This window comes from Salvelinus namaycush, chromosome 18 (assembly GCF_016432855.1).
Source record: "Salvelinus namaycush isolate Seneca chromosome 18, SaNama_1.0, whole genome shotgun sequence".
NCBI classification, from domain to species: Eukaryota; Metazoa; Chordata; class Actinopteri; order Salmoniformes; family Salmonidae; genus Salvelinus; species Salvelinus namaycush.
In genome coordinates this window covers 20,843,079-20,871,045 of record NC_052324.1, presented here as the reverse complement: position 1 = coordinate 20,871,045, position 27,967 = coordinate 20,843,079, and the positions used below count along the sequence as shown (strand labels likewise).

Genomic DNA, 27,967 nt, shown 5'->3' with positions numbered 1-27,967 from the left:
CATGGTCTCTGCACTGCAATGTGACAGGATATGCTAACACAAAAAGCAAAAGAGGCTCATTTCGTTCATTATTTGATTTCGCTGACCCTGCAAACCCGGGAGAGTATAGCTTGGCTGCAGATGCAAAAAGAGAAATGAAGGAGGGCGGGAGGGCCTTAATGAGGGGGCCTAGTGTCTGGCCAACAGTGCTGATGCTCCACTTTCCCAAATCATCCCCACAGTGGGCCTTGCCTGTACCCTGAGAGCCAATCAGATGACAGCATTGGAACCAGAAGAGGAAGAGTTGGCAGAGGGAGAAGAGGGAAGGTTCCAGAAGAGCCACTTGCGTTTACACTGCCTCCTCTGGTACAGGAAGTCCTCCTTGTCCCGCTCCTTCCGTGCTCTTTGATAGTGGTCGTCCTCCTTCAGGAACCACACTGGTGGCCAGCGGTGCTTCTCAAAGTAGTCCTGGTTGTCTGCAAGAGGCATGGCTCAACAACATTAGCAAGATTAAATGCAGACAGATATGCAGACACAAATGATTAAGATAATGATAACTTCTCAAAAAATCCTGCATTGATGTCAATGGGAGATTTAAATGAAAGTTGTAGTTTCATGCACATATCTTTAGCTAGTATTTGCTTTACCTGTAGATTTGGCCTTCATGTCTCGAGGAAACTTGCGACACACACTATTATAGTTGGTGCAGATGTGGTGAAGGCACCAGCCACTTAGCTGTTGGGCACAGTGGAACTGCCAGAGAGACAAGACATTATAGAAGACCTTACTCCGCACATGATAAGTTTACATTTAAAAGTGCAACACTTGTTAAACAAATTAGCATTAGAAAATCTTGTGAGAATTGAGAAAAACAGTATTAAGTATATATACACACCTATAGAATTGCAATATGAACATGGGCTCCATCTTACCTGAGCCATCTCCAGGTACACCAGCACATCTCCATCAATATCAGCCCCCATCATAGCAGCCTCCATCAATACTGTCACTGTGTAGAGTTCTGTAACAGAGGCATAACACACAGGAGATCACCTAGATCAACAGAATTATATTGCCAAATCTATCTCACAACAGACTTATGCCAAGTAACATAAATATTAGGAACAGACAGCTCTCTGAACACGCATACTAGCCTAATAGACACTATTTGAAGAGAAGAGAGAGTAAGTGCATGTTATACTCTGTGTGTCTACAATGTGAGTGCAGGTCTTGCCAACAGATGTGGCTTTGTTTAAGAGGGTGTGCGCAAAAACAACTAGAGACCTGTAAGTGCAACCAGGTGTGGGAGGCAAAGACGGTTGGCGAGAACAATGAGCTCCATGGCATCTAGGTCAGTGCGGGAACAGAAGCGCCCAGTGTAGAGGTACTCCAGCACAGCCCTCATACAGCTGCGAGTTGTGTTGGGAAACAGCACCTGAGACAACAGGCACAGATCAACATCAGGTTTTCCTTCCCTAGTCACTAGTGAATTTTATTGTGATGTGTGTTTATCTGGTTATTTAGGGGACTTGCAGTAGGTCTTGTTATTGTGCACATGATCAAGACCAAGGTTTAAGAAAAGAAAACAGTGGAACACACTGTAGCTCCAGTGAGAGGGTGAAAAGGATTGCCTTACCTCTTTGGTGCAGCTCTCCACAAAGGGCCCCCCAAACATAGCTGCCATCCAGTCACAGCTGGAGATGAGCAGGGGCTTATGGGCCATGATCGTTCCATCATCCAGCTTGAACGCTACATCTGGAACACAAAGAGAAATCATACTGCCATTACCTTCTTCTTCCTCTATTATTTATTAAGTCCTGTCAAAGGTTTATCCTGTTTTTGAACAGCAGAGCAGAAACACTTAGCACAGAGTGTACAAAAGCTCTCAGAATTACATGATGTGCTCTCACCAGAGAAGGTGCCTTTGGCCAGGCAGTCTTTGATTCTGTTGGTTCGTCGTACATGGAAGGCTTTGGTGATTTCCTGGTTCATGAAGGCCTCGTTGTTAAGAATATTGGCCACCATCATGCGCAGGTCAAAGACCTCCAGCAGCTCAGCAATGTGTGCAATGTGCATCAGCTCCTTCTCGTGCTCGTCCAGCTGGCCTGTGTACAGGTATCGCAGCACAGCGCGGAAGGGCCCCAGCTGCATGGACTGGTCCATGTACACCACGGTCATAGGCCTGGGGTTGTAGGTCACTGGGTCATCCACCAGCTCCTCCTGGATGCTGACAAAAGCTCTGCTCAAGGTAGACAGCAGTTTGCCCCTCCGGCCTCCCTCAGAGTCTCTCAGGGTTCCATCACTGGTGCAGGCCCGCAGGTTGGCCCTGTCGCCCTCGTCAGTGCTCTCACACACATCGAAGCTTGCAGCACGCATCAGCATCTCGCGGCCAGACAGAGCGGTGGCGCGCGTGGGCCGCTCAGACTCCTCAGGTCGGGCGTCCAGGATGAAAAGGTCATAGAACTTGGAGGAGGACGTGGCCAAGTAGATCTTGTGAGCGAAGATTCTCTGCTTCTCCTGTAGGACCAGGATGACATCGGAACACAGGGGGTCCTCTAGAAGACGGCCAGGATGCTCCTCAGTGGTGGTGGGGGGAGGTGGTACAGTGATGATGGGAGGTGGGGGTTTGGGCGGCAGGAAGGGCGCCTGGAGGAGGGGCCGCTGCACATTGCGCAGGTGAGACTTCCAGAACTGCAGGTGGCGCCGTGAGATTAGGGCGGCTCGGATGGCGTTATCAAATACGTCCTTTACTCCAAACTGAGCCACAACACTGGTCTCGTAGTATGGCACTCCCAGCTCTTTGGCCACCTCATGGCCCTTCTCTGGAGGCAAAATCTCATTGGATTTAATCGGTCTGAAAGATGACCATAAAAAGGCCAAAAATTAACAAGATTCAGAGCAGCATCAACCTGAGGGTAAATAACAGTGTATATCGTTTACAAATCTTAGTAAAATGTGGAACCTACATTTCTAATGGTGACACAATCAATACATAAATCACAAGCTATCAAATTTCAATTGAGATGCTGGAGTTGAAAAGCACTGTTTGAGATTGAAAGCACTGGACTTCGTAGTTGTATGTAGGGCACCTTGCTAGTGGCCGTCGTGCCCTGTTGACTGCCTCCAGGTCAGCATAGCGCAGGTCCAGCTGGCAGCCCACCAAGATGACTGGAGCCCGGGGGCAGAAGTGCTTGATCTCAGGGTACCACATGGTCTTCACATGGTACAGGGAGTTGGGGTTGGCGATGGAGAAACACAGGACCACCACATCCGACCTGCAGTGACGAGTGAGGTTACGGGAGGGACAGAGAGGAAATGTCCACTAGGTTTACACTGCACCAGTTCCATGATTCGTATGAGTGAACAACGAGGTCAGCTGATCTCACCTTCCATATGCAAAGCGTCGGTCCTTGTGATGGTCCCCGAACGTGTCCCAGAGTCGCAACGACACGCTGACCTCATCCACCACATCCCTAGATCGCTCCAGAACCTGACCGGAGAGACACACCCATGACATCCATGTACATTACCAACAGCAGGGCGTGAAACTAACACCTGATCACCAGTCTAATGCACTAAGTCCAAGGTAAACATTGTGTGTTGCAGGTTAATCAAAGTGCAACAAGGTTTTACACAACTGTAGCACTTAAAATAGAGGATTTCAGTATTATTTTCCTTCACTGTCAAGTTGGCTGGTGGATCAAACACTTAATTTCAGACTCTATGCAGCTTCACCTTTCCTCAGCAAGTTCATTATCTAAAACATAGACATGTTATAAAAAAACAGACAAATAGATAAAGATTTTCATTAAATAACAATCAAAAAAGGTTACTCCACTACTCACTTCCTGGCAAACTCTGTACTGGTCTATGGCCCAGACAGTGGGTACATGCGTAGCAAGCAATTGGTACTGAGTCAGTGTTGCATTACAGGCCCGGGCACAGATAAGGCGGGTCTTCCCAACAGCGTTGTCCCCTACCACCACACACTTGATAGTCTCAACGTTTGGCCTCTCATAGTCCATGTCAGAATCCATCAACTGGGGCCTGTCAGGGCAGAGAAAAGCAGAGTTTGATAAAATGCCAAAGGATGAAGTTCAAGTTGGTTTATTAGTTATATACACATGATACATGTGTAGTACATAGTGCATTGAAATGCTTACTTACAGGTTAACCTCTCGACAACGCAAAAACAATCAATCAACTGGAGATCAAATATCAGATGTACTGAAGAGCTTGTTCAAAACACTACACTTCATCACGACCCCTCTGACCCCATCAATGAATTCTTCCTTCTGATCACTACAGCATGAGGGATCAATATTTCAGTAAGCCCTGACTCTGCTTCATCTGCATTGCTCACACTGTATACAGTGCTATCAATGGTCGGTCAAGTGACTGCATTCAAAATATGGCTGCCTGACTGAGTGCCTGTGCCAATTCAGAAGGTCCCTGACGTTCCTTACTCTTCTATTTTAACAGACGTCCTGGGGATTTCAGAGTTCTGGAAGTCAAGTAGGATGTGTTCCTGAAATTAAGCACAGACTCTGCTAACCCAATTTGTCCATCTTGGTTATACTCAGGCAGGATCTGAGTCTTGTCATTTTATACAGATTAAAACACCAAGTTTTACTGACAGGAGAGGACATTACATTTACCTGGACAAGGTGTAATAGCATCACAATCTCTCTCCAACATAAGCCACTTTCAACATAACAAAAGTGTATATGATTCACATTGTTACCCCATGAGATACATCTTTGATCAAATTAAACAGACCACAGTGCCATTATGCAAGGATCCAGCTGAAATCACAGTCCTGTATAAAACACTTGGAACCAAAGCATGTCATTCAGTAAATTCAGCCATGGTCTTACCAATAGGCCTGGCAATGCAGAATAACAGTGTTTTTTAAACAAAAATACTCACACCAACATCTGTCTTCTGATTAATTTACACCATCAGTAATATATAAGCATTCCTCCCTTGCAGTGTCTAAGAGCTTCTTAGCAAGCCTAGAAAACTGTAGGATCCAATAAATTGGTGGTGTAGAACATAAGTTGACAGACAGACATCCTCCATCTACAAATAAGGCTGCACTGACTAAATAAAATTGAGAGAATTGGTAAACATAGGCAGGCTACTTTTCCTCACCTCACGTCTCGAAAATGGTGGTTGCTGATCTCGTTATTCAGTTTCCAAGGGAACCAGATTTGCTTCTGTGTCATACCCTGCTACCACCCATGCAATGGGCAATATATTGACAGAACATAGACCTATCGTAACCGCGTTGTACTCTAACGGGGGTATGGCAACTGAATAAACTTTACCAGGGGTCCCCAATTACATTCAGCCGTGGGACGATTTTTCCTTGAGCGGATGTTCGGGGGCCGGAACATCGTTATAATTTGTAGGCTACACGGCAAATAGACTGCAAGAATCCCAAATAGATAGCCTATAGTATTTGACAAAAACAGAACACTTTCTAACTTTGATTTACATTGGGATACGATCACATATGCCTATCTATTAATGTGTGGGAATAATTGTTTAATATATATATTTAGTAGGCTATACATTATTTTTTTATGGTCAGAAAACCGAATTTGGTCCGCAGGCTACCGATTGGGGAACCCTAGTAGCCTGACAGCCATGCGCAAAAATGTAAACAATGTGTCCAGACTCAGCCAGACTGCACCATGAGGCAACAAAATAGCATAGCATACCAAGCCAGCCACTATACCGTGGGAAATTAGAATCTCACACGTGAATGAAAGCCAATTATTAAAACATACCAGTTGTCCTTCCTATCTGCCTCTTGATACTCATTTATAAAAAGGCACACCCAGTCAACCTCCGGAACGATGAGTTGCAACAATGTAACTGTTTTTCACAATGAGCACGCGAAACTGATGACATTTGAGTTTCGACGAAATTCGAGTGTATCCTGCTGTGTAGGTATTTTTGGTCTCTGTGGGTTGAGTTCCAATATAGGGCTATTATTGGATCGTCGTGCACGCCAATTCATATGAAATAGCTCCAATATTAAGTTACAGAACGGGAGAAGGCGGGGATCTTGGACGTCGGCGAACACTAAAGTCAGGGGTGGATTACCAGTTTACCGGATCACTGAAGATCATGCTACTGTTTTGGCAGAATAGATTCCTTAGTCCAATGACATTCTCTCTCGTTTGGCATGTTGGCCACGGTCTGAAGCAGACGGCGTTTAGCGAATACCGATAGTCCCGTCATCAATCAGCAAGACCTGACCAAGGCACTTTAGCTGCAGTTAAGACCTCTCGTTGTCTAATGCCGGGGCCACCAACTGTCCGTTAGGCTGTGGCATAAAATATGCAAGTCTAGCACTAGCCTATCTTGTCTGCAAGGAAGAATGCCGTAGTTATTTAGTTATACTATGGATTTAGTTTAGATTCTAATGAGCCTATGACCATTTAGTTAAGCAGCTTTAGATGAAAACTAGACTGTCATAACTAGTAGCCTAAGTTTGATAGATCATAGCCCAAAATCCACATTATTTCAGAGGATTTCGTTAATTGGATAACATAGCCATAGCCATCTTTACAATAGGATATAGCCGCTCCAAGAACTCATCATACGTTCAATTTAAGATGGATTTAGCTACTAACATTCACCCAGGTTGCTACGAAAGCGTTTTCCACCAAGCCGAGTCACTGGTCATTCGGATCCACTGCATTACGTTATGTAACACCCAGTGATTCCTTATTGTGCCATTTTGTGTTATTGAGGTGCATGCCAAAGTATTCGATAATTACAGCCTATAATTATAGGCTACTAACCCATTGGCCTATCCTTACCGCAACATAAGGAAGTGGTGCATCGGATTGACCGATGTTTGAGACGGAGAAGAAGAGGGCTCCATGGAATGCGGCTTGCACCTGACCGTAGCCTGGTTTGAACTTCATCTTCGCAGCAATGTTAAATGTAGTGGATTAAATATAGGCGACCAGCCGCTCAAGACACCAGAAAAATCCACTTGGTAAAAATAATAAACGTATCATCACTGTGTGTCAGAGGACACTGGTGGGCTTTGAGTCTGTCTGTACCGTCAACAGCAGCTCCAGTCTCCGCCACGCAACGTCAAATAACTACCTCCAGTCACCTACGTAGCTTTTTATAGAGGCACGCGCACAAACAAAAAACCCATTCATTACAAAACTGTGGTCCACTCCAAATCTCCAGAAAATCCCATTCCAAACGTAGGCTAGCCGATTTAGCTGCTGTAACTTTTGGTTCACATTCTATTGTAAAGACAGACTCAGCTAGGCTACTGTAGGCCTATGTGACATATAATGATTAAGGTTATGCCCAAACTTCAAAGATCATGTGTAAAACAAGCAATCAACTAGTATAACTACCTCATAAAACTGTAGACTATTTCAAACATAATGTGATAACTGGATTTACCAGTTACAAGTTGCTATGACTGTCATGGTGTGGCACTGTGAGTCAATATGGTTCTGGTCCTGGAATTTGAATTCGATTTTATGATCACTCGCTGCAACCTGGACTCAGGGATCGACCAAACACAGAGCTCACTGTATGGAATTACTTTTGTGCCTTTATTATTAAGCAAACATTTTGAAATTGAGAACAACATTCTTAGTATTGCAAACAAAAATAATGATATTGAAAGCAAAACAAATAATAATAATTTTGAAACGAAAAAACAAAAGTATTGTACCGAGTTAAAATTTGTTTTATATTCGGTTTTCTCTCGTCAATAGCTATTGATCCAAGCGTGCCATGACTATGAAGATGGTATATTCTGAATCAGATAGAGAAAAATCGGTCTAAGGCACTGCATCTCGTGCAAGAGGCGTCACTGCAGTCCCATGGGGCGGCGCACAATTGGCCATGCATCGTCAGGGTTTGGCCGGGGTAGACCGTCATTATAAATAATAATTTGTTCTTAACTGACTTGCCTAGTTAAACAAAGGTTAAATAAACATTTGGTTTTTGATTTAAATAATACGATTTCCGATTTCAATCTTCAATAGCTCTTAGACAAATCGTGCCGGGAGGATGAAAATGATATATATATTCAGAATCAGGGGAGGATGGACAAAAACGTTATATTATTATTATTGCAATATCCTACAATTTTAAGCGGTATTAATACTAGTCATGGCACGCTTTGTGTAAGAGCTATTGAAAATTGAAAGGAAAAAAAAGAAAGGATTTTTGTCCATCCTCCCCGATTCAAAATATATCGTATTCATGGCACGTTTGTGTAAGAGCTATTGAAGAATGAAATGAAACATTTTTCAAGTGTGGATTTTTCTCCATCCACCCCTAAGTCAGAACATACCATCTTCATAGTTATGGCATTGTCACATTCGCTGGAATAATTATCGGACCAAACTGCAGCGCGATATGGTTTCCACATAATATTTATTAGAAAACGCACAAAACAGCAAAGAAAGAACGAAACAAACGACAAACCGTGACTACAGAGGTGCTACGTGCACAAACTCAAAACAATATCCCATAAAATACAGGTGGAAAAATTATACTTAAATATGATCCCCAATTAGAGACAACGATAGCCAGCTGCCTCTAATTGGGAATCATACCAAACACCAACATAGAAAAGCTAAACTAGAACCCCACATAGAAAATAATAACTAGAAAACCCCCCAGTCACGCCCTGACCTACTATGCCATAGAAAAACAAAGGCTCTCTATGGTCAGGGCGTGACAGTACCCCCCCAAAGGTGCGGACTCCGGCCACAAAACCTGAAACAAATGGGGAGGGTAGGGGGGGGGTGATTAGTGTCGGTGACGGCTCTGGTGCAGGTCGTAGCCCCCACTCAGCTCGCGGATCCGCCAGCATCGGTGGCGGCTCTGGTGCGGGACGAAGAACCCGCTCACCCCGCCAGCATCAGGGGCGGCTCTGGTGCGGGCCGAAGAACCCGCTCATCCCGTGGATCCAGCCATGGACCCGGGCTGAACACTGTGCCTGGACTGGACCTCGGGATCAAGGAAGGCTCCTGCCATGGAGCGGGACTGGACACCAGATCTGGACTGGACATCAGTGCAGAGGAAGACTCCTGCCATGGAGCAGGACTGGACGCCGTATCTGGACTGAGCACCGGCGCAGGAGAAGGCCCCGTCCATGGAGCTGGACCGGACGCCGTGCCTGGACTGGGCATCTGCGCAGGGGAAGGCTCCCGCCATGGAGCGGGACTGAACGCTGTGGCTGGACTGGGCACCAACGCAGAAGAAGACTCTGGCCTTGGAGCTGGACTGGACGCCGTGCTTAGACTGGGCATCGGCGCAGGGGAAGGCTACGGCCATGGAGCTGGAGGTTCCGGGCTGTGGACCGTCTCAGGAGGTTCCGGGCTGTGGACCGTCTCAGGAGGTTCCGGGCTGTGGACCGTCTCAGGAGGTTCCGGGCTGTGGACCGTCTCAGGAGGTTCCGGGCTGTGGACCGTCTCAGGAGGTTCCGGACTGTGGACCGTCTCTGGAGGTCCCGGACTGTGGACCGTCTCTGGAGGTTCCGGACTGGGGAACCGTCGCCGGAAGCTCTGGACTGGGAAGCTCTGGACTGGGGAACCGTCGCCGGAAGCTCTGGACTGGGAACCGTCGCCGGAAGCTCTGGACTGGGAACCGTCGCCGGAAGCTCTGGACTGGGAAGGCGCACTGGAGGCCTGATGCGTGGGGCCGGTACAGGTGGCACCGGTCTGGTGACACGCACTTCAGGGCGAGTGCGGGGAGCAGGCACAGGACGTACCTGACTGGGAAGGCGCACTTGAGGGAGAGTGTCGAGGAGCAGGCACAGGACGTACCGGACTGGGAAGGTGCACTTGAGGGAGAGTGCGAGGAGCAGGCACAGAACGTACCGGACTGGGAAGGCGCACTTCAGGGAGAGTGCGAGGAGGCGACACATGACGTACCGGACTGGAGAGGTGCACTTGAGGCCAGAAGCGTGGAACCGGCACAGGTTGCACCAGACTGCTAACCGGATCCTCTGGTAGGTTGGTCGTTTTTCAACTCATTCCCTATTGAAGATACAGTGGGATATGGGTCATGTTGCACTTCCTAGGGCTTCCACTAGATGTCAACAGTCTTTAGAACCTTGTCTGATGCTTCTACTGTGAAGTGGGGCCGAATGAGAGGGGAATGAGTCAGAGGTCTGGCAGAATGCTTTGAGCTCGTGTCGCTCGTTCACGCGAGAGCGAGCTTTGTTCCATAGCTTTTCTACAGACAAAGGAATTCTCCGGTTGGAACATTATTGAAGATTTATGTTAAAAACATCCTAAAGATTGATTCTATACTTTGTTTGACATGTTTCTACGGACTGTAATATAACTTTTCGTCTGAACTTTTGCCTGGACCTGCCCGGGCGTCGTGAGTTTAGATTGTGTAATGAACACGCGAACAACAAGGAGGAATTTGGACATAAATTATGGTCTTTATGGAACAAATCAAACATTTATTGTGGAACTGGGATTCCTGGGAGTGCATTCTGACGAAGATCATCAAAGGTAAGTGAATATTTATAATGCTATTTCTGACTTATGTTGACTCCAACATGTCTGATATCTTCTTGGGTTGTGTTGGTCTCTGAGCGCCGTACTCAGATTATTGCATGGTTTGCTTTTTCCGTAAAGTTTTTTTGAAATCTGACACAGCGGTTGCATTAAGGAGAAGTATATCTTTAAATCTGTGAATAACACTTGTATCTTTTATTAATGTTTATTATGAGTATTTCTGTGATTTGATGTGGCTCTGTGTAAATTCACGGGATGTTTTAGAGGCAAAGCCAAATGTAAACGAAGGTTTTTGGATATAAATATGAACTTGATCGAACAAAACATACATGCATTGTGTAACATGTTGTCCCCGGAGTGTCATCTGATGAAGAATATCAAAGGTTAGTGATTAATTTGTTCAATATTTCTGCTTTTTGTGACTCCTCTATTTGGTTGGAAAATCGCTGTATGCTTTCTGTGACTAGTTGCTGACCTAACATAATGATATGTTCTGCTTTCGCCAAAAAGCTTTTTTGAAATCGGACACTGTGGTTGGATTAATGAGAATTCTATCTTTAAAATGGTGTCTAATACTTGTATGTTTCAGAAAATGGAATTATGAGATTTCTGTTGATTGAATTTGGCGCCCTGCAATTTAATTGGCTGTTGGCGAGGGGTTCCGCTAGCGGAACGGGGTTCCCCAGTCCTAGACAGGTTAAGAAAACAAAGTGGTATTGGGACAGCCTCTCCAAACCTGCCAAAGGAGATTCACATGGACTTTTACTCAGCATGCTAACCAACATGAACCGCTGGCATGGTGACAAAATACCAGACAAAGTGGGAACTGTAATGCTCAAGCAGAGTGTGACTCTCATGCCTCAACATGAACATTTGGTCTGGGGAAAACTGAAAGAAAAGCTGCTGCTATCAGTTGGTAGTACTGTAGTCATAGAGGCCACTACAGCATGATCTGCTGTAGGAAATGTCCTAGTAGGACACACTGTATGTCCTTTGAGGGGTGACAAGTGGGTCCCCATGAAAGTGATCAACATGTTGGACCACCCTATTGTTCTCCGCCGTAACACCAAGTTGGCTGATGTTCACCCATGCCTAGCCCTAGAAGACCTAGAGTTCTATTCCAGCCATGCTGAGAACCCCAGTAAGGTCCAGTCTGCTCTTCAGAATGTCACCCAAGCTGGAGAAGAATATTCAGTTAGTGGAAAAAGGGTAAAGGAGTATCTACAAAAGTTGGAAGAGTTGGGCTTAACAGAAGTTGACATAGAGTCCTGTGAAGTGTCTGATATGTGGAAAGGAAAACTAGTGGACCTTATTGCTCAGTATGAAGGCATCTTCTCCAGGGACCGACTTGACTGTGGAGAAGCGAAGAACGTCATCCACCGTATCCAACTCAAAGATGAAAAGCCTTTCAGGCTGCCGTACAGGAGGGTCTCTCCATCCGACTACCAGAAACTGAGGCAGACGTTGGAGGAAATGGAGGAGCGGGGCATCATCCCGAAAGTCCAGTAGTGAGTGGGCCTCCCCCCTTGTCCTGGTTTGGGAGCCGTCAGGAGAGTTGAGAATTTGCACTGATTTCAGATGGTTGAACCAGAGGACAGAGAAAGATGCATACCCATTGCCCCATCAAGCCGATGCTCTTGCTGCTTTGGGAGGGAACTGCTTCTTCAGTACTATAGATTTTACTTCAAGATTCTACAACATCCCCATACATGAAGATGACCGCAAGTACACAGCGTGCACAACACCCACAGGTTTATTTGAGTACAACAGAATGGCTCAGGGGTTATGCAACAGCCCAGCAACATTCACCAGAATGATGACCTCGATCTTCGGCGACCAGAACTACTTGTCCCCCCTGTGCTACTTGGATGATCTCCTGGTTTTCGGGAAGAGTGAGCAGGAAGCCCTGGACCGTCTTGAAATGGTGTTCTCCCGCCTTAACTTCTTTGTGATAGGGGGCAGCATTTTCACTTTTGGATGAATTGCGTGCCCATAGTGAACTGCCTCCTACTCTGTCCCAGATGCTAATATATGCATATTATTATTACTATTGGATATAAAACACTCTGAAGTTTCTAAAACTGTTTGAATGATGTCTGTGAGTATAACATAACTCATATGGCAGGCAAAAACCTGAGATAAAATCCAAACAGGAAGTGAGAATTCTGTGACTGGTCAATGTTCAACTCATCGCCTATTCAATTCCCTGTAAGATATGGATCTGTTTGCACTTCCTACGCCTTCCACTAGATGTCAACAGTCTGTAGAACGTGGAATGAAGCCTCTAGTGTGATGTTGGGCCGGATGGGAGGTGTTTCATTTATTGGTCTGGCAGAATGCCAGTTCCTGGTCATGCGCGTTCCAAACGATATCGTCTTGCTTTCCATAACTTCTAGAGACACAAAGGAATTCTCCGGTTGGAACGTTATTGGATAGTTATAATAACAACATCCTGAAGATTGATTCTCTACCAGTTTATTCGACCTGTTATATAAGTTTTCGTCCAAGTTCGCCTGCATCTGCGCGAGCGTTTGGACATGTGCACTAAACATGCTAGCAAAAGTAGCTACTTAGACATAAGTAATGGACAAAACAACGATTTATTGTGGAACTAGGATTCCTGGGAGTGCATTCTGATGAAGATTATCAAAGATAAGGGAATATTTATGATGTAATTTCGTATTTCTGTTGACTCCAACATGGCGGAGAAATGTTGTTATTTTTGAGCGCCGTCTCAGATTATTGCATGGTGTGCTTTTTACGTAAAGTTTTTTTGAAATCTGACACAGCGGTTGCATTAACTTCTTCTTAATAGGGGGGCGCTGTTTTCACTTTGGAAAAAATCGTGCCCAAATTAAACGGCCTCGTACTCTGTTCTAGATCATACAATATGCATATTATTATTACTATTGGATAGAAAACACTCTGAAGTTTCTAAAACTGTTTGAATTATATCTGTGAGTAAAACAGAACTCATTTGGCAGCAAACTTCCATACAGGAAGTGAAAATTCTGAAAATGAGGCTCTGTGTCAGGGCCTGCCTATTCAACTGGCTTATATTTATGGATCTGTATGCACTTCATACGCCTTCCACTAGATGTCAACAGGCAGTAGAAGGTTGAATGGGGTGTCTAGCTTGATGTGAGGCCGAATAAGAGCTTTTGGAGTGACAGGTCCGCTCTTTTGTCAGTTTTCAACGGCGCACAGGGGAACTCCACATTGTCTCCTGAAATGCGTTACGTATACACGGCGAAATGCTCCGGCTCTGATTTTATTGGATATATATGAGAAAAACATCATAAAGTAGGAATTTTCAACCGAGTTTGACCAGTTTATTCGACGTTTATTGGGAATTTTGGAATTTTTCGTTCCAGGCGCCAAGAGTTGATGGGCATGTTCGCGCCACAATGCTAGCCAAAGTTGCTAATTCGACAGAAGAAATGGACATTCTAAAACCAAACAACGATTTATTCTGGAACTAGGACTCCTTGCACAACATTCTGATGGAAGATCAACAAAGGTAAGAGAATATTTATGATGTTATTTCGTATTTTTGTGGTAAATGTTGGCTCCAACAAGGCGGAGAATATGTGAGCGCTGTCTCACAATACTGTATGCTGTATGTTGTACTAAAGTTATTTTTAAAAATCTAACACAGCGGTTGCATTAAGAACCAGTGTATCTTTCATTTGCTGTACAACATGTATTTTTTAGTAAAGTTTATGATGAGTTCTTTGGTTAGATTAGGTGACTGTCCAAAAGATCTCCGGACATTTTGGCGTATTGTGGCTACGTATTCACAATGTAAAACCAGGATTTGTACCTCTAAATATGCACATTTTCGAACAAAACATAAATGTATTGTATAACATGATGTTATAAGACTGTCATCTGATGAAGTTGTTCAAGGTTAGTGATTCATTTTATCTCTATTTGTGGATAAAAAATAGAGGTCAAAAGCTACCTATGCGGTGGAAACATGGTGAAAACATGGCGTTGTGTGTTTATCTATTGTGGTGAGCTAATATAAATACATATTGTGTTTTCGCTGTAAAACATTTTAAAAATTGGAAATGATGGCTGGATTCACAAGATGTTTATCTTTCATTTGCTGTATTGGACTTGTGATTTCATGAAATTATATTATATCCCTGTCCCGTTAGGCTAGGCTATGCTAGTCAGCTTTTTTGATGAGGAGGATCCCGGATCCGGGAGGGAGACTGTCAGGACCCGGTGTGAGAAACAGTCACTAATAGTCGGCAGAACCCAGAAGATGAGGCAGACACAGCAGTACTAGAGATGGTGGTTTAATAAAAGGAAAAGATCTTCAGGCAAAGAATCTAAATCCACAACGACAAAAATAAAGCCAAGAGGAAAAAATGGATATCCTCCAAAATACAAAGAAAATCCACAAAGTGGTAAGAACAGCAGGGAAAAAAACAAACCTCAAAAGACTAATCAAAAATAAACAAGAACAAAACCAGAGAACCTCTGGAAAATCCAACAAGAGAAATATATGTTCACAACAAGGCTGGGGCTGGGTGCTAACATACAAACACTGAGCAAAGAACTGAGGAACACACAGGGTTTAAATACCAACAAGGAAACGACACACAGGTGCAAACAATAATTAGAGCGAGGAAAAAACAAAAGGTTCAAAAAAGGTGCAATGGGGACATCTAGTGACCAAAACCTGAACAATCCTGGCCAAATCCTGACAGAATCCCCCTCCTAGGAACGGCTCCTGACGTTCCTACCAGCCTTCTCAGGGTGGAGGGCCCTGAACTGACGAATGAGGTCAGGGTCCAGTATGTCCTTGGCAGGAACCCAGGAGCGCTCCTCGGGACCGTAGCCTTCCCAGTCCACCAGATACTGCCAGGACCGCTGCACCCGGCGAGAATCCAGTATCCGATGGACGGTATAAGCCGACTGGCCCCCGATGACACGGGGCGGAGGGGGAGGTCTGCTTGCCGGGATAAGGGGAGAAAAAACAACAGGTTTTAACAAAGAAATGTGAAACGTGGGATTAATCTTAAGGGATCTTAGTAAGTGCAGGCGAAAAGTAACGGGATTCACTCTCCTGGCAACCTTAAAGGGACCGATGAATCTCTGGGACAGCTTGCGAGACTCCACCCGTAGTGGTAAGTTCTTAGTTGAGAGCCAAACTCTCTGGCCGGGGTACAGGGTAGGCCCGGGACGGCGACGTCTGTTGGCTTGTCGTTGGTACTGCTGTGAGGAACGCAGAAGATTAAGACGGGCCTTCTTCCACGTAAGCCGACAGCGTCTGATGAACCTCGAGGCTGAAGGCACTCTGACTTCTGCCTCCTGGTCCGGGAACAATAGAGGAGCGTAGCCAAACTGACACTCGTGCGGGGATATACCAGTGGAGGAGGAGCACAAGGTGTTGTGCGCGTACTCGGCCCAAACAATGAAGGATGACCATGTGGACGGGTTGTTGGAAACCATACATCTGAGGGTGGTTTCCAGCTCTTGATTCATCCTCTGTTTGGCCGTTGGACTCCGGATGGTACCCTGAAGATAGACTGGCCGTGGCCCCTATGAGTTGGCAGAAGGCCTTCCAAAACCTTGAGGCGAACTGGGGACCTCTGTCGGAAACCATATCTTGCGGAATGCCAAAGACTCGGAACACATGGTTAATCACCAACTCAGCCGTTTCCTTGGCAGAAGGTAATTTGGTCAAGGGAACAAACCTGGCCGCCTTAGAAAACCTGTCGATGATGACTAGGATAGTAGTATTACCATGGGACGGAGGAAGGCCAGTAATAAAGTCCAACGAGATATGGGACCAGGGTCGGTGGGGAATAGATAAAGGGTGAAGGAGTCCTTGAGGGCGGAGGTGAGAAGATTTGCCCTGGCAGCACACGGGACAGGCCTTGACGAAAGTGGCAACGTCTTCTTTTATGGTGGGCCACCAGAACTTACGCTGGATGAACTCCAAGGTGCGACCTACGCCCGGGTGACAGGTGAGGCGAGAGGAGTGCCCCCACAGAAGGACTTGGGATCTTGCTGCCTTGCGAACAAACAACCGATTGGCAGGACCTCCTTTAGGACCCGGTTCGATGGCTTGAGCTTGTCTCACGGTATCCTCAACTTGCCACGAGATTGGAGCCACGATCTTAGCGGCAGGAAGAACAGTCATGTCAGTATCTTCTCGAATGGCAGGAGAGTAGACTCGTGACAAGGCGTCCGGTTTGAGATTCGACCCGGGTCTATAGGTGAGGATAAACTGGAATCGGCTGAAGAAAAGAGACCATCGAGCTTGTCTGGAGTTCAACCGCTTCGCCTGCTGGATATACTCCAGATTTTTGTGGCCCGTAAGCACTTGAAACGGTTGAGAAGCCCCCTCGAGCCAGTGTCTCCATTCCTTCAATGCCATCTTAACCGCTAGGAGTTCACGATCCCCCACATCGTAATTCCTCTCGGCCGGGGTAAGCCGGTGAGAGAAGAAGGCGCAAGGATGAAGCCTCTTGTCTTCACCCCTCTGAGACAGGACAGCTCCAACACCAACCTCTGATGCGTCTACCTCCACCACAAAAGGTTCATCCGCCATCGGTAGTGTCAGGATGGGAGCAGAGAGGATGCGCTGCTTGAGTCCTTGGAAGGCCGTCTCAGCTTCTCTTCCCCACAGAAACCTTGTGTTGCCACCCTTGGTTAAAGCTGAGAGAGGGGCTGCCACCGAGCTGAAGTTCTTGATGAACTTGCGGTAAAAGTTAGTGAAGCCCAGGAAACGCTGAACTTCCTTAACGGACTTGGGGGTGGGCCAATCCGCTACCGCCCCTACCTTCCTGGGGTCCATCTGGACTCGACCGGGTTCCACTACAAATCCCAGGAATTGTACTCGAGAGGAATGGAATTCACACTTTTCCGGCTTAACGTACAAATGGCTGTCTAGGAGGCGTTTGAGCACTTGTCTGACATGCTTAGTGTGTTCTTGAAGGGAGCTCGAAAAGATGAGGATGTCATCCAAGTAAACAAACACGAAAATGTTAAGCATATCCCTAAGCACATCCTTTATGAGCGCTTGGAACACAGCCGGGGCGTTGGTCAGGCCGAAGGGCATCACCAAGTATTTGTAGTGACCAGTAGGCGTGTTGAAAGCGGTCTTCCACTCGTCACCGGGTTTGATCCGCACAAGATGGTATGCGTTCCGCAGGTCAAGCTTAGTGAAGACCACTGCTTCCTGGAGCAGCTCAAAGGCTGTGGCCATAAGGGGTAGCGGGTAGCGGTTACGGACGGTTATGGCATTGAGTCCCCGGTAGTCGATGCAAGGACGTAATCCACCGTCTTTTTTGGCCACAAAGAAAAACCCTGCTCCCGCCGGCGAGGTGGATGGACGCATGTGGCCTGCTGCCAGAGCGTCCTTGATGTAGGTATCCATAGCAGCTCGTTCGGGAGGAGATAGGGAAAAGATCCGACCCCTGGGGGGGCAGGTGCCCGGAAACAGGTCGATGGGGCAATCGTAAGGTCTATGGGGTGGTAGTTTGGTGGCCCTCTGTTTGCTAAATACCGGTTTGAGGTCATGGTAACACTCGGGAACTCGGGACAGGTCGATGGATTCTAGAGACTCGGGAGGGGAACTTGGGAAGATACAAGTGGCTTGGCACGTAGGACCCCACTGCTTGATAGTGCCCACAGACCAGTCGGTGTGAGGGTTATGGCTGTGAAGCCAGGGGTATCCAAGGACGAGAGGGAACTCGGAACACGAGATCAGATGAAAGTTCATCACTTCCTGGTGTTGGGAAACTGAAAGTCGCAAGGGGCTAGTGACACGAGTGACAAGTCCAGATCCCAAAGGGCTTCCATCCAACGTAGTAACCCTTATGGGGTCACTTAGAGGTTCAGAGGGAACGCCATTCTCCTTCGCCCAGACACCATCCATGAAGTTACCTGCGGCTCCAGAGTCTACCAAGGTTTGAAGGGGAAGCTCGTGGTTGTCCCAGGAAAGGGTAACTGGAATGAGCAGGCGGGAGTTGGATGGATGGGAGGAGGTTATGTTTCCCGTTACAGTCCTCCCAGGCCTGCACGGGAGAGTGCGTTTTCCCTGGAGCCCGGGACACGTGGAGCGGAAATGGCCCGGTTTGCCGCAATATAGACAGCATCGCTCCCTCATCCGGCGGTCTCTCTCAGCCTGGGAGATGCGTCCAACCTGCATGGGTTCCGGTGGAGTCAGCGAGGATAAAGGTGGAGACTCGGAGCTGGGACCGATAGGAGCTAGGGTGAGAGGTCTACGGTTGAGCTCTCTCTCTCTCAGACGCTGGTCTATGCGTGAAGCCAACTTGATCAGGGACTCGAGGTTGTCCGGTGGTTCCCGAGTGGCCAGTTCATCTTGGATGGTGTCGGAAAGACCCTTCAAAAAGCACACTGAGCGCCTCGTCGTTCCAGCCACTCGCTGCTGCCACCGTGCGGAACTGGATGGCATAGTCCGTCACGCTGCGCCGACCTTGGCGGAGAGTCAGGAGCTGTTTGGCTGAGTCAGGACCGCTGGTAGGACCTTGAAACACTCGCTTGAATTCTTCAGCAAAGGTAGAGTAGCTGGCACAGCAGGGACTTTGGGCATCCCACACAGCAGTAGCCCAGGCTAGGGCTTTTTCCGACAGCAGGGTGATGATATATGCTATCTTGGACCGGTCGGTGGGAAACGACGAGGGTTGCAGCTCGAAGGAGAGAGAACATTGGGTGAAAAACCCCTTACAAACACTCGGATCACCTGAGAACCGTTGGGGAGGCGGCAGACGAGGTTCAGCCAGGGGGTTAACTGCCACGGGCACTTGAATCTGATTAACTGGGGCAGAAGCGGTTGCAGGGGAAAGTTGATCAGAAATCTGCTTTATGGAAGTCATCATCTCCAACAGAAGTTGAGAATGTCTAGCCATTAAGGCCTCTTGCTGAACCAGAGCAGCTTCGTGACGTTGGACAGTCCCCTCGTGGTGGGACAGCATGGGGAAAAAATCCTGGGTACTGGCTGCCTCTGGGTTCATTTTAATGGCTCAGTGTTTCTGTCAGGACCCGGTGTGAGAAACAGTCACTAATAGTCGGCAGAACCCAGAAGATGAGGCAGACACAGCAGTACTAGAGATGGTGGTTTAATAAAAGGAAAAGATCTTCAGGCAAAGAATCTAAATCCACAACGACAAAAATAAAGCCAAGAGGAAAAAATGGATATCCTCCAAAATACAAAGAAAATCCACAAAGTGGTAAGAACAGCAGGGAAAAAACAAACCTCAAAAGACTAATAAAAAATAAACAAGAACAAAACCAGAGAACCTCTGGAAAATCCAACAAGAGAAATATATGTTCACAACAAGGCTGGGGCTGGGTGCTAACATACAAACACTGAGCAAAGAACTGAGGAACACACAGGGTTTAAATACCAACAAGGAAACGACACACAGGTGCAAACAATAATTAGAGCAAGGAAAAAACAAAAGGTTCAAAAAAGGTGCAATGGGGACATCTAGTGACCAAAACCTGAACAATCCTGGCCAAATCCTGACAGACTCGTTAGAGGTTTTAAGAACAAGTGTATCTTTAATTCTATGTAAAACATGTATCTTTGATCAAAGTTTATGATGAGTATTTCTGTTATTTGATGTGGCTCTCTGCAATTTCTCCGGATATTTTGGAGGCATTTGGTCATTTATGGATATACATATGCACATTATCGAACAAAACATAAATGTATTGGGTAACATGATGTCCTATGAGTGTCATCTGATGAAGATGTTCAAAGGTTAGTGATTAATTTTATCTCTATTTCTGGTTTTTGTGACTACTATCTTTTGCTGGGAAAATGGCTATGTTTTTCTGTGGCTATGTACTGAGCTAACATAATTGTTTGGTGTGCTTTCCCCGTAAATCCGTTTTGAAATCAGACATGTTGGCTGGATTCACAACATGTGTAGCTTTAATTTGGTGTCTTTCGTGTGTGATTTCATAAAAAAATTATTTTTATAGTAATATATTTGAATTTGGCCCGCTACATTTTTTCTGGATTTTGGCCAAGTGGGACACTACTGTCCCACATATCCTAGAGAGGTTTTAAAGGCACAGTCAACTTAGTGTATGTAAACTTCTGTCCCAATGGACTTGTGATACAGTGAATTATACATGAAATAATCTGTCTGTAATCAATTGTTGGAAAAAATACTTGTGTCATGCACAAAGTAGATCTCCTAACCGACTTGCCAAAACTATAGCTTGTTAACAAAAAATTTGTGGAGTGGTTGAAAAACTTGTTTTAATAACTCCAACCTAAGTGTATGTAAACTTCCGACTCCAACTGTATATATATATATCTGCCAACACAGTCATACACATGATGTATAATCCTGTAATATGATTCCGGCTTGCGATGGCAAAAATATATTCTAATGTGGCCCTCTATGGAAAATAATTGCCCAGGCCTGGTATAGACTTGAAAATCAGAAGCATAAAGAAGATAAGTGTTGAATTAACTGATTTGTCATGTCCATGCCATGGCAATCAGTCTGCACAATTAGCCATCACAAATTATTTTATTAAGGATATACACCTACTGTACACTTGGAGACCTGCGATACAGAAATTGTCCTACAGGTAACACTTATTGTCCTTAGAATCAATGGTGTTCAAGAAACAGGTTTCCAACATAACATTGGTAGAATTTCACTAAAGAACAAGAACATTTCTGTATTGTAATTCTATTCGCAGAATACCTTGTTAAACATGTGACTAGTGCCTGGTAACAAATTGGCACTGTAAACTTGACTTGACAATGGATAAGTCTGCCCTCCTCTTTCTCATCGGTACAGTTCGAAACTTTAGTAGTATTATTGGGGACGAAGTGATATTCCTCATCGTCTTTTCTCAGCTATGAAGACAGCTCATCAGCCAGGACAACCTGTGAAAAGGAGCACAAATTATGCAAAAAGGTTAAACATGAGTGGAAACATAACACAGATGATCAATGTACAACTAACGATAAGTGCACAAGTCACAATTCTATTACTGTTTTTGTTATTGTTCACAATAACTGTATGCTTGGGTTTAATGCATGTTGTCACAACCAACCATTAATTCACTAAATTTACCCAAGTATGGTCTTATTGTAGTTCAATTAGGTGTTTGTTATAGCACAGGTAGGGATGACAATTTACACACTGCTGCACTTCAGCGCCAAGAATGAGGACCACTGAACTAGTGCACACTTTGGGAGGAAGGGTAAAGAATCAGGACCAAGCCGACCCACTACCCCTAAACCGAAGTATGCATTCATATAATCCTCCTCATGGGCTTGAAAAGGAATGAACTGGTAGTGTAAGGAATATGGCAGAAATCCCCCCAACCATGGTGGTAACAATCCATTGCCTTAAATCCACAAAGGGGGGTTAACAAGTGCAGATCATTGGAAGAAGATGGTTAAGTGTGCACTTGCACACTCTTCATCATGGATTTAAAAGCATAGAATAGGTGTGTAAGCACTGGCAGGAGATAGTTTCCAGCATTGCTAAATCCATGAAAGAAAGTGTGCACACTTTGGGAGAAGGGTGAAGAATTGGAATGCAACTCACGCAGTAACATGACTTTTAGGTCAAATTCATATTGGTACTGCCCATGAGGAGAATCAGTGCAAAGTAATGACTTGCAACCATAGAGTTAGATACTGTAGACATCTACCTCTATGCTTGCAACCTCCACCTATCTATCCAAGTAGCAGTTGGCCTACCTAATATAGGATACCTACTTGTATCAGCTGGTATAGATTAACTCCATGAGGAGGGGAGGCAGAAGGACAAATGAACCCTGCAGTCAGAGAGTCCTCAATGTACCCTTCCATGGTCTTGGTCTCCAAACCAGACAGGGAATAAAGACGTCCCCAAGGCGGTGTAGTCCCCGGGAGGAGGTCAATGGCGCAGTTGTAGGGTTGATGCGGAGGAGGAGATGTGGCGCGGACCTTGTTGAAAACCTCCCGGAGGTCCTGGTACTCCACGGGAATGGCTGAGAGATCTGAGGCTTTTCCCAAGCCCGCAGGAGGACGTCCAGGGGCAGGCTGCGCTGCCTTGAGACAACGTGCGTGACAGAATGGGCTCCAACCCAGAATAGAACCCATAGCCCAGTTGATCAGGGTGTTGTGCCTCTGGAGCCATTACGATCCCAAAACCACGTGTACATGAGACTCAATGAGCAGAAACTGCATGGACTCACTGTGGTTACCTGACACTCGCAGGTTGATGGGAACCGTACTGGGAGTGACCCTGCCAATAGAGAGTCCATCCAATGCTCTGGCATCCATGGGAATGGAGAGGGGTTGTGTGGAGATGCCCAGCTCTGACACCAAGGTCGCGTCCTTAAAGCTCCCGTCCATAAAGCTCCCGTCCATAAAGCTCCCGTTGACCAATGAGCACCTGGAGATATTTAGACCGGTCACCCCACAGCAGGATAGCATGGGGAGGAGTACGAGTAATGGGAGATGGGAGACTCCCTGTATGGCCCACCAGTATACTCATACCTACTGATGAGCCTGGTCTTTTAATGGACAGGTGGATATGAAATGTTCTGAAGTACCACAACAGACAACTTTCGGAGCTCAGTCTGCGTAAACTTTCCTCAGATGACAACCTGGCCCTGCCCAGTTGCATGGGCTCCGGAGTAGGCTAGTCGACAGGGAACTCAGGTGACATCGGATTCTCTCAGAAATGCAGGCATCTGGGACTTCCGGGATTCTTCAGAGGCGAGGGGGAACCCGTGGAAGAGCACGTGTGGCCGGAAACAGACCTATCCCTGCTGCATTCCCGTACCCGCCCATCGATCATTATGGTCAAGGCTATGAGGGAGTCGAGGTCCATGGGCAGCTCCCTGGCTGTGAGTTCATCTTTAATTACATCCGATAATCCGTGAAGGAAGGTGTCGAACATGGACTCCGGGTTCCAGGCACTCTCGGTGGCCAACTTGTGAAAATCTACAGCGTAGTTTGATTTGTTCCAACAATGCATTGAAGGCATGGTCATGGCATTCTGCCAAGGTATGGAGTCCCTCCACAAGGTTATGAAGTAACTCCTTGTGTCTTCCAATTTGGCTCCTTGGAGGGGGCAGCGTTGCGGACCTGGTTCAGTCATGGCCAGTTCGTACTATTACTACTCAGGATATGACCCAGATGCAAACACAGGAGGCGGATAGTTCGATTCTCAGAATATGTATTATAACAAAGGGGCAGGCAGAGGTTCGTAATCCAAGGCAGAGTCAATCAGGGAAAGAACGGCAGGCAGTGTCAGGACAGGCAGAAAGGTCAGAACCAGGAAGACTAGAAAACTAAAACTTGAGGACAGGAGAAACGTAAAACACGCTGGTAAGACCTAACAAACAAGATGAACTGGCAAAAGACAAAAAGAAAACGCAGGTATAAATACACAGGGGATAATGGGGAAAAATAAGACACCTGGTGGGGGATGGAGACAAACACAAGACAGGTGAAACAGAGCTATCTACACTGAACAAAAATATAAACCCAAATGTAAAGTGTTGGTTCCATGTTTCATGAGCTGAAATAAAGGATCCCAGATATTTTCCATACAGACAAAACATATTTCTCTCAAATTATGTACACAAATTTGTTTACATCCCTGTTAGTGAGCATATCTCCTTTGCCAAGATAGCCCATCCACCTGACAGCTGTTGCATATCAAGAATGTGATTAAACAGCATGATCATTGCACAGGTGCACATTGTGCTAGGGACAATAAATCGCTACTCTAAAATATGCAGTTTTGTCACACAACATTATTCCACAGTTGTCTCAAGTTGAGGGAGGGTGCAATTGTCATGCTAACTGCAGGAATGTCCACCAGAGCTATTGCCAGAGAATGTAATGTTAATTTTTCTACCATAAGCCGCCTCCAACTTCATTTTTGAGAATTTGACAATACTTCCAACTGGCCTCACAACCACAGACCACATGTAACCCCGCCAGCCCAGGACGGACCTCCACATTTGGCTTCTTCACCTGCGGGATCGTCTGAGACCAGCCACCCGGACAGCTGATGAAACTATGGGTTTGCACAACCAAAGAATTTATGCATTATCTGACTGCAGTTTGGGGTCGTAATCAACTTCAGTGGCAAATGCTCACCTTCAATGGCCACTGATGCTGGAGAAGTGTGCTCTTCATGGATGAATCCCAGTTTCAACCTTAACAGGCAAGCAGTTTGCTGATGTCAACGTTGTGAACAGAGTGCCCAATGGTGGCAGTGGGGTTATGGTATGGGCAGGCATAAACTACGGACAATGAACACGATTGCATTTTATCGATGACAATTTGAATGCACAGAGACACCGTGACAAGATCCTGAGGCCCATTGTCGTGCCATTCATCTGACGACATCACATCATGTTTCAGCATGATAATGCATGGCCCCATGTCGCAAGGATCTGTACACAATTCCTGAAAATGTCCCAGTTCTTCCATGGCCTGCATACTCAGACATGTCACCCATTGAGCATGTTTGGGATGCTCTGGATCGGCGTGTACGACATTGTGTTCCAGTTCCTGCCAATATCCAGCAACTTCACACAGCCATTGAAGAGGAGTGGGACAACATTCCACAATCAACAGCCTGATCAACTCTAAGCGAAGGAGATTTGCCTCATGGAGTGCGACACATGGTGGTCACACCAGATACTGACTGATTTTCTGATCCACGCCCCTAACTTTTTTAAAGTATATGTGACCAACAAATGCATATCTGTGTTCACAGTCATGTGAAATCCATAGATTATGGCCTAATGAATTTATTTCAATTGACAGATTCCTTGAACTGTAACTCAGTAAAATCTTCGAAATGTTTGCATATATTTGTGTTCAGTGTAATAGAACTCAGTGAGTTTTCTTTTATGGAAGCCTCTCTAAAGTCAAACATGTATGGTGGGGTGTACCACAGGCCAGCTCTCTAGGCCCTCTGCCACTGGCAGGTAATTTATGCTGATGATTCCGCAACCACAGCAAATGAAGTCACTGAAACCCTTAACAAGGTGTTGCAGTTAGTTTTGGAATGGGTGGCCAGTAATAAACTATTTTGTACAAATTATTCCCTAAGCTCTAGACCTCAGCTGAATCTGGTAATGAATGGCGTGGCTGTTGAACAGGTTGAGTAGACTAAATTAATTGGTGTTACCTTAGACTGTAAACTGTCATGGTCAAAACATATAGATGCTATGGTTGTAAAGGTCTGCCCATGGGTAGAGGTCTGCCCATAATAAAGAGGTGCTCTGCTTTTTTGACACCACACTCCAAAAAGCAAGTCCTGCAGGTTCCAGTTATGTCTTCTCTTGATTATTGTCCAGTCATGTGGCCTAGTGCTGCAAAGAAAAACCTAGTTAAAACTAACCTGTCTCATGACGGTCTAAACCCAGCTCACGTTCCCGATTAGAGTTCTAATATAAATACTATGCATGCCAGTCTGTCTTCGCTAAGAGTTTAGGAGAGATTGACTGCATTACTTCTTTTTATAAGAAACATTCATGTGCAAAAAATGCTAAAGTTTTTGCATAGTCAATTTACACACAGCTTTGACACACACTTACCTCATCTGACTGAACACCAGAGGTCTTTTCACAGTCCTCAAATCCAGAACAAATTCAAGAAAGTGTACAGTATATACGTATATAGAGCCATTATTGCGTGGAACTCCCGTCCATCTCATATTGCTCAAAGGAATTTTAAAAGCACATACTGTTTTGATGAGTTTGATGTGATTTTTGATTTCATTTGCATTGATATCAGAGTGGTTAGAGGGACAATAGAGCCCTGAGCACCAGGCCATTAGGACCTGATGGAAGGACAATAGAGCCCTGAGCACCAGGCCATTGGGACCTGATGGAGGGACAATAGAGCCCTGAGTACCAGGCCATTGGGACCTGATGGAGGGACAATAGAGCCCCGAGTACCAGGTCATTAGTGACCTGATGAGAGTTAGAGAGTTGGGTACTACTAAAATATGTCCAGAGTACATAAAATGAGATTACTGTGATTCATTGGTCACGTAGAATTTTACTGCAGTCATGACCCATGACTGCCAGTGTGGCAGTAATAATGTCACAGCAACAGCCCTAGTCACAGGATTAACACACACACACACACACACACACACACACACACACACACACACACACACACACACACACACACACACACACACACACACACACACACACACACACACACACACACACACACACACACACACACACACACACACACACACACACACACACACACACACAGGTCAGTAACTCCACCAACACCCAAGGCTCTCAAAGCTGGTATCTCAGCCCCCCACATTTCCACCACACACACAGTTTGCACAGACTCACCAAGGCCGAGGACTTAACGGGTCCAGTCAAGCTCCCAGTTTGTCTGGTGTTGCTCCTGGTGAAGGGTATGTGGCCGTCAATCACATCTGCTTCTCATCTGCGTCTGACAATGCTGGCTTGCTGAGTCAGTGGCTAGATGGTTGGGGTGAAGACTACAGAAAGTCGGGCTATTCATTCTAGGATCTGGCTACTCATTCTAGGATGCAAGAGGTGTCAGGGAGAGGCTCAGGTTGGCTGTCCTCTTATAAAAGGAATGCCAACCTGCCAGGCAATACAAATAATATAACATATGTTGTGTCTTTATATATACACCAAATACCCACAGGTGTTCCCACTTCTGCAATCAAAAGAGTCCAGCTCAAAACAAGCAGAAAGGAGTGTGACAGGGCAGACTTTAAGCATACAACAAAATACACTTTTCACTCATATGACCACATAATTCAGAGTAGGAAGTACTAAAACTCATACATTGAACAAGACTTAGTCTTGTCAACGAATGACAAGTTGAGGGCTTGAAAGGCAAGTTTGCCTACATCAATAATATTAAATGAATGCAACAGATTGAAAGGTGACCTCTGCTATGGCGATAGTGTGTTTAACCAACCTTCATGCAACAGTCTGTCACTGTAGAAAGACATGCACACAAGATTCTACAACCTGGGCTTGCCTATTCCGGTGAAGCTTCACATTCTAGTGACTCGTAAAAAATACAGGCAGCAGCTGGTAGGACTTCCATCCCTCATACTGGCTGTGGCTCTGCCTGGTGTGTGTGTTCCAAGGATCATCAGCTGAAATTATAAAAGATGGCAGAAACAATATTTGCAATACACTTCTAATTAGTTTTTCAACCAAATGCCCTATCATCACTTTTGGTATAAAGCAGTACGCTGGGGTTAGGAAACCCCTCTAAAAGGCAGACAGACTGCAAGAGAGACAGTAAGAGATTTTTTTTAAATACCTGAGAGTTTGAGCCACATCAGTGAAGTGATGTGTAGTCTCGAGGTGGCCAGGGCCACATTGTGAACATATTTCTGCCCAGTGTGGAATACAATTTGAAAAAATAAAAAACATGCAGTGTGGATGCACTG

At 45.8% G+C, this 27,967-nt stretch overlaps 1 protein-coding gene across 1 annotated transcript; it reads right to left on the bottom strand.

Annotated features, from left to right (window-relative positions):
* Positions 1-249: 249 nt before the first annotated feature.
* On the bottom strand, positions 250-10,201 carry LOC120062742 (rho-related BTB domain-containing protein 2-like). The gene is made up of 10 exons (XM_039012806.1): positions 10,193-10,201; positions 3,825-4,019; positions 3,366-3,469; positions 3,069-3,254; positions 1,890-2,833; positions 1,616-1,734; positions 1,264-1,414; positions 912-1,000; positions 627-732; positions 250-455 (listed from the first exon to the last, which is right to left on the bottom strand). Exons 2-10 carry the CDS (start codon positions 4,014-4,016, stop codon positions 250-252), a joined length of 2,097 nt encoding a protein of 698 aa, XP_038868734.1. The 5' UTR covers positions 4,017-4,019; positions 10,193-10,201.
* Positions 10,202-27,967: the final 17,766 nt, after the last annotated feature.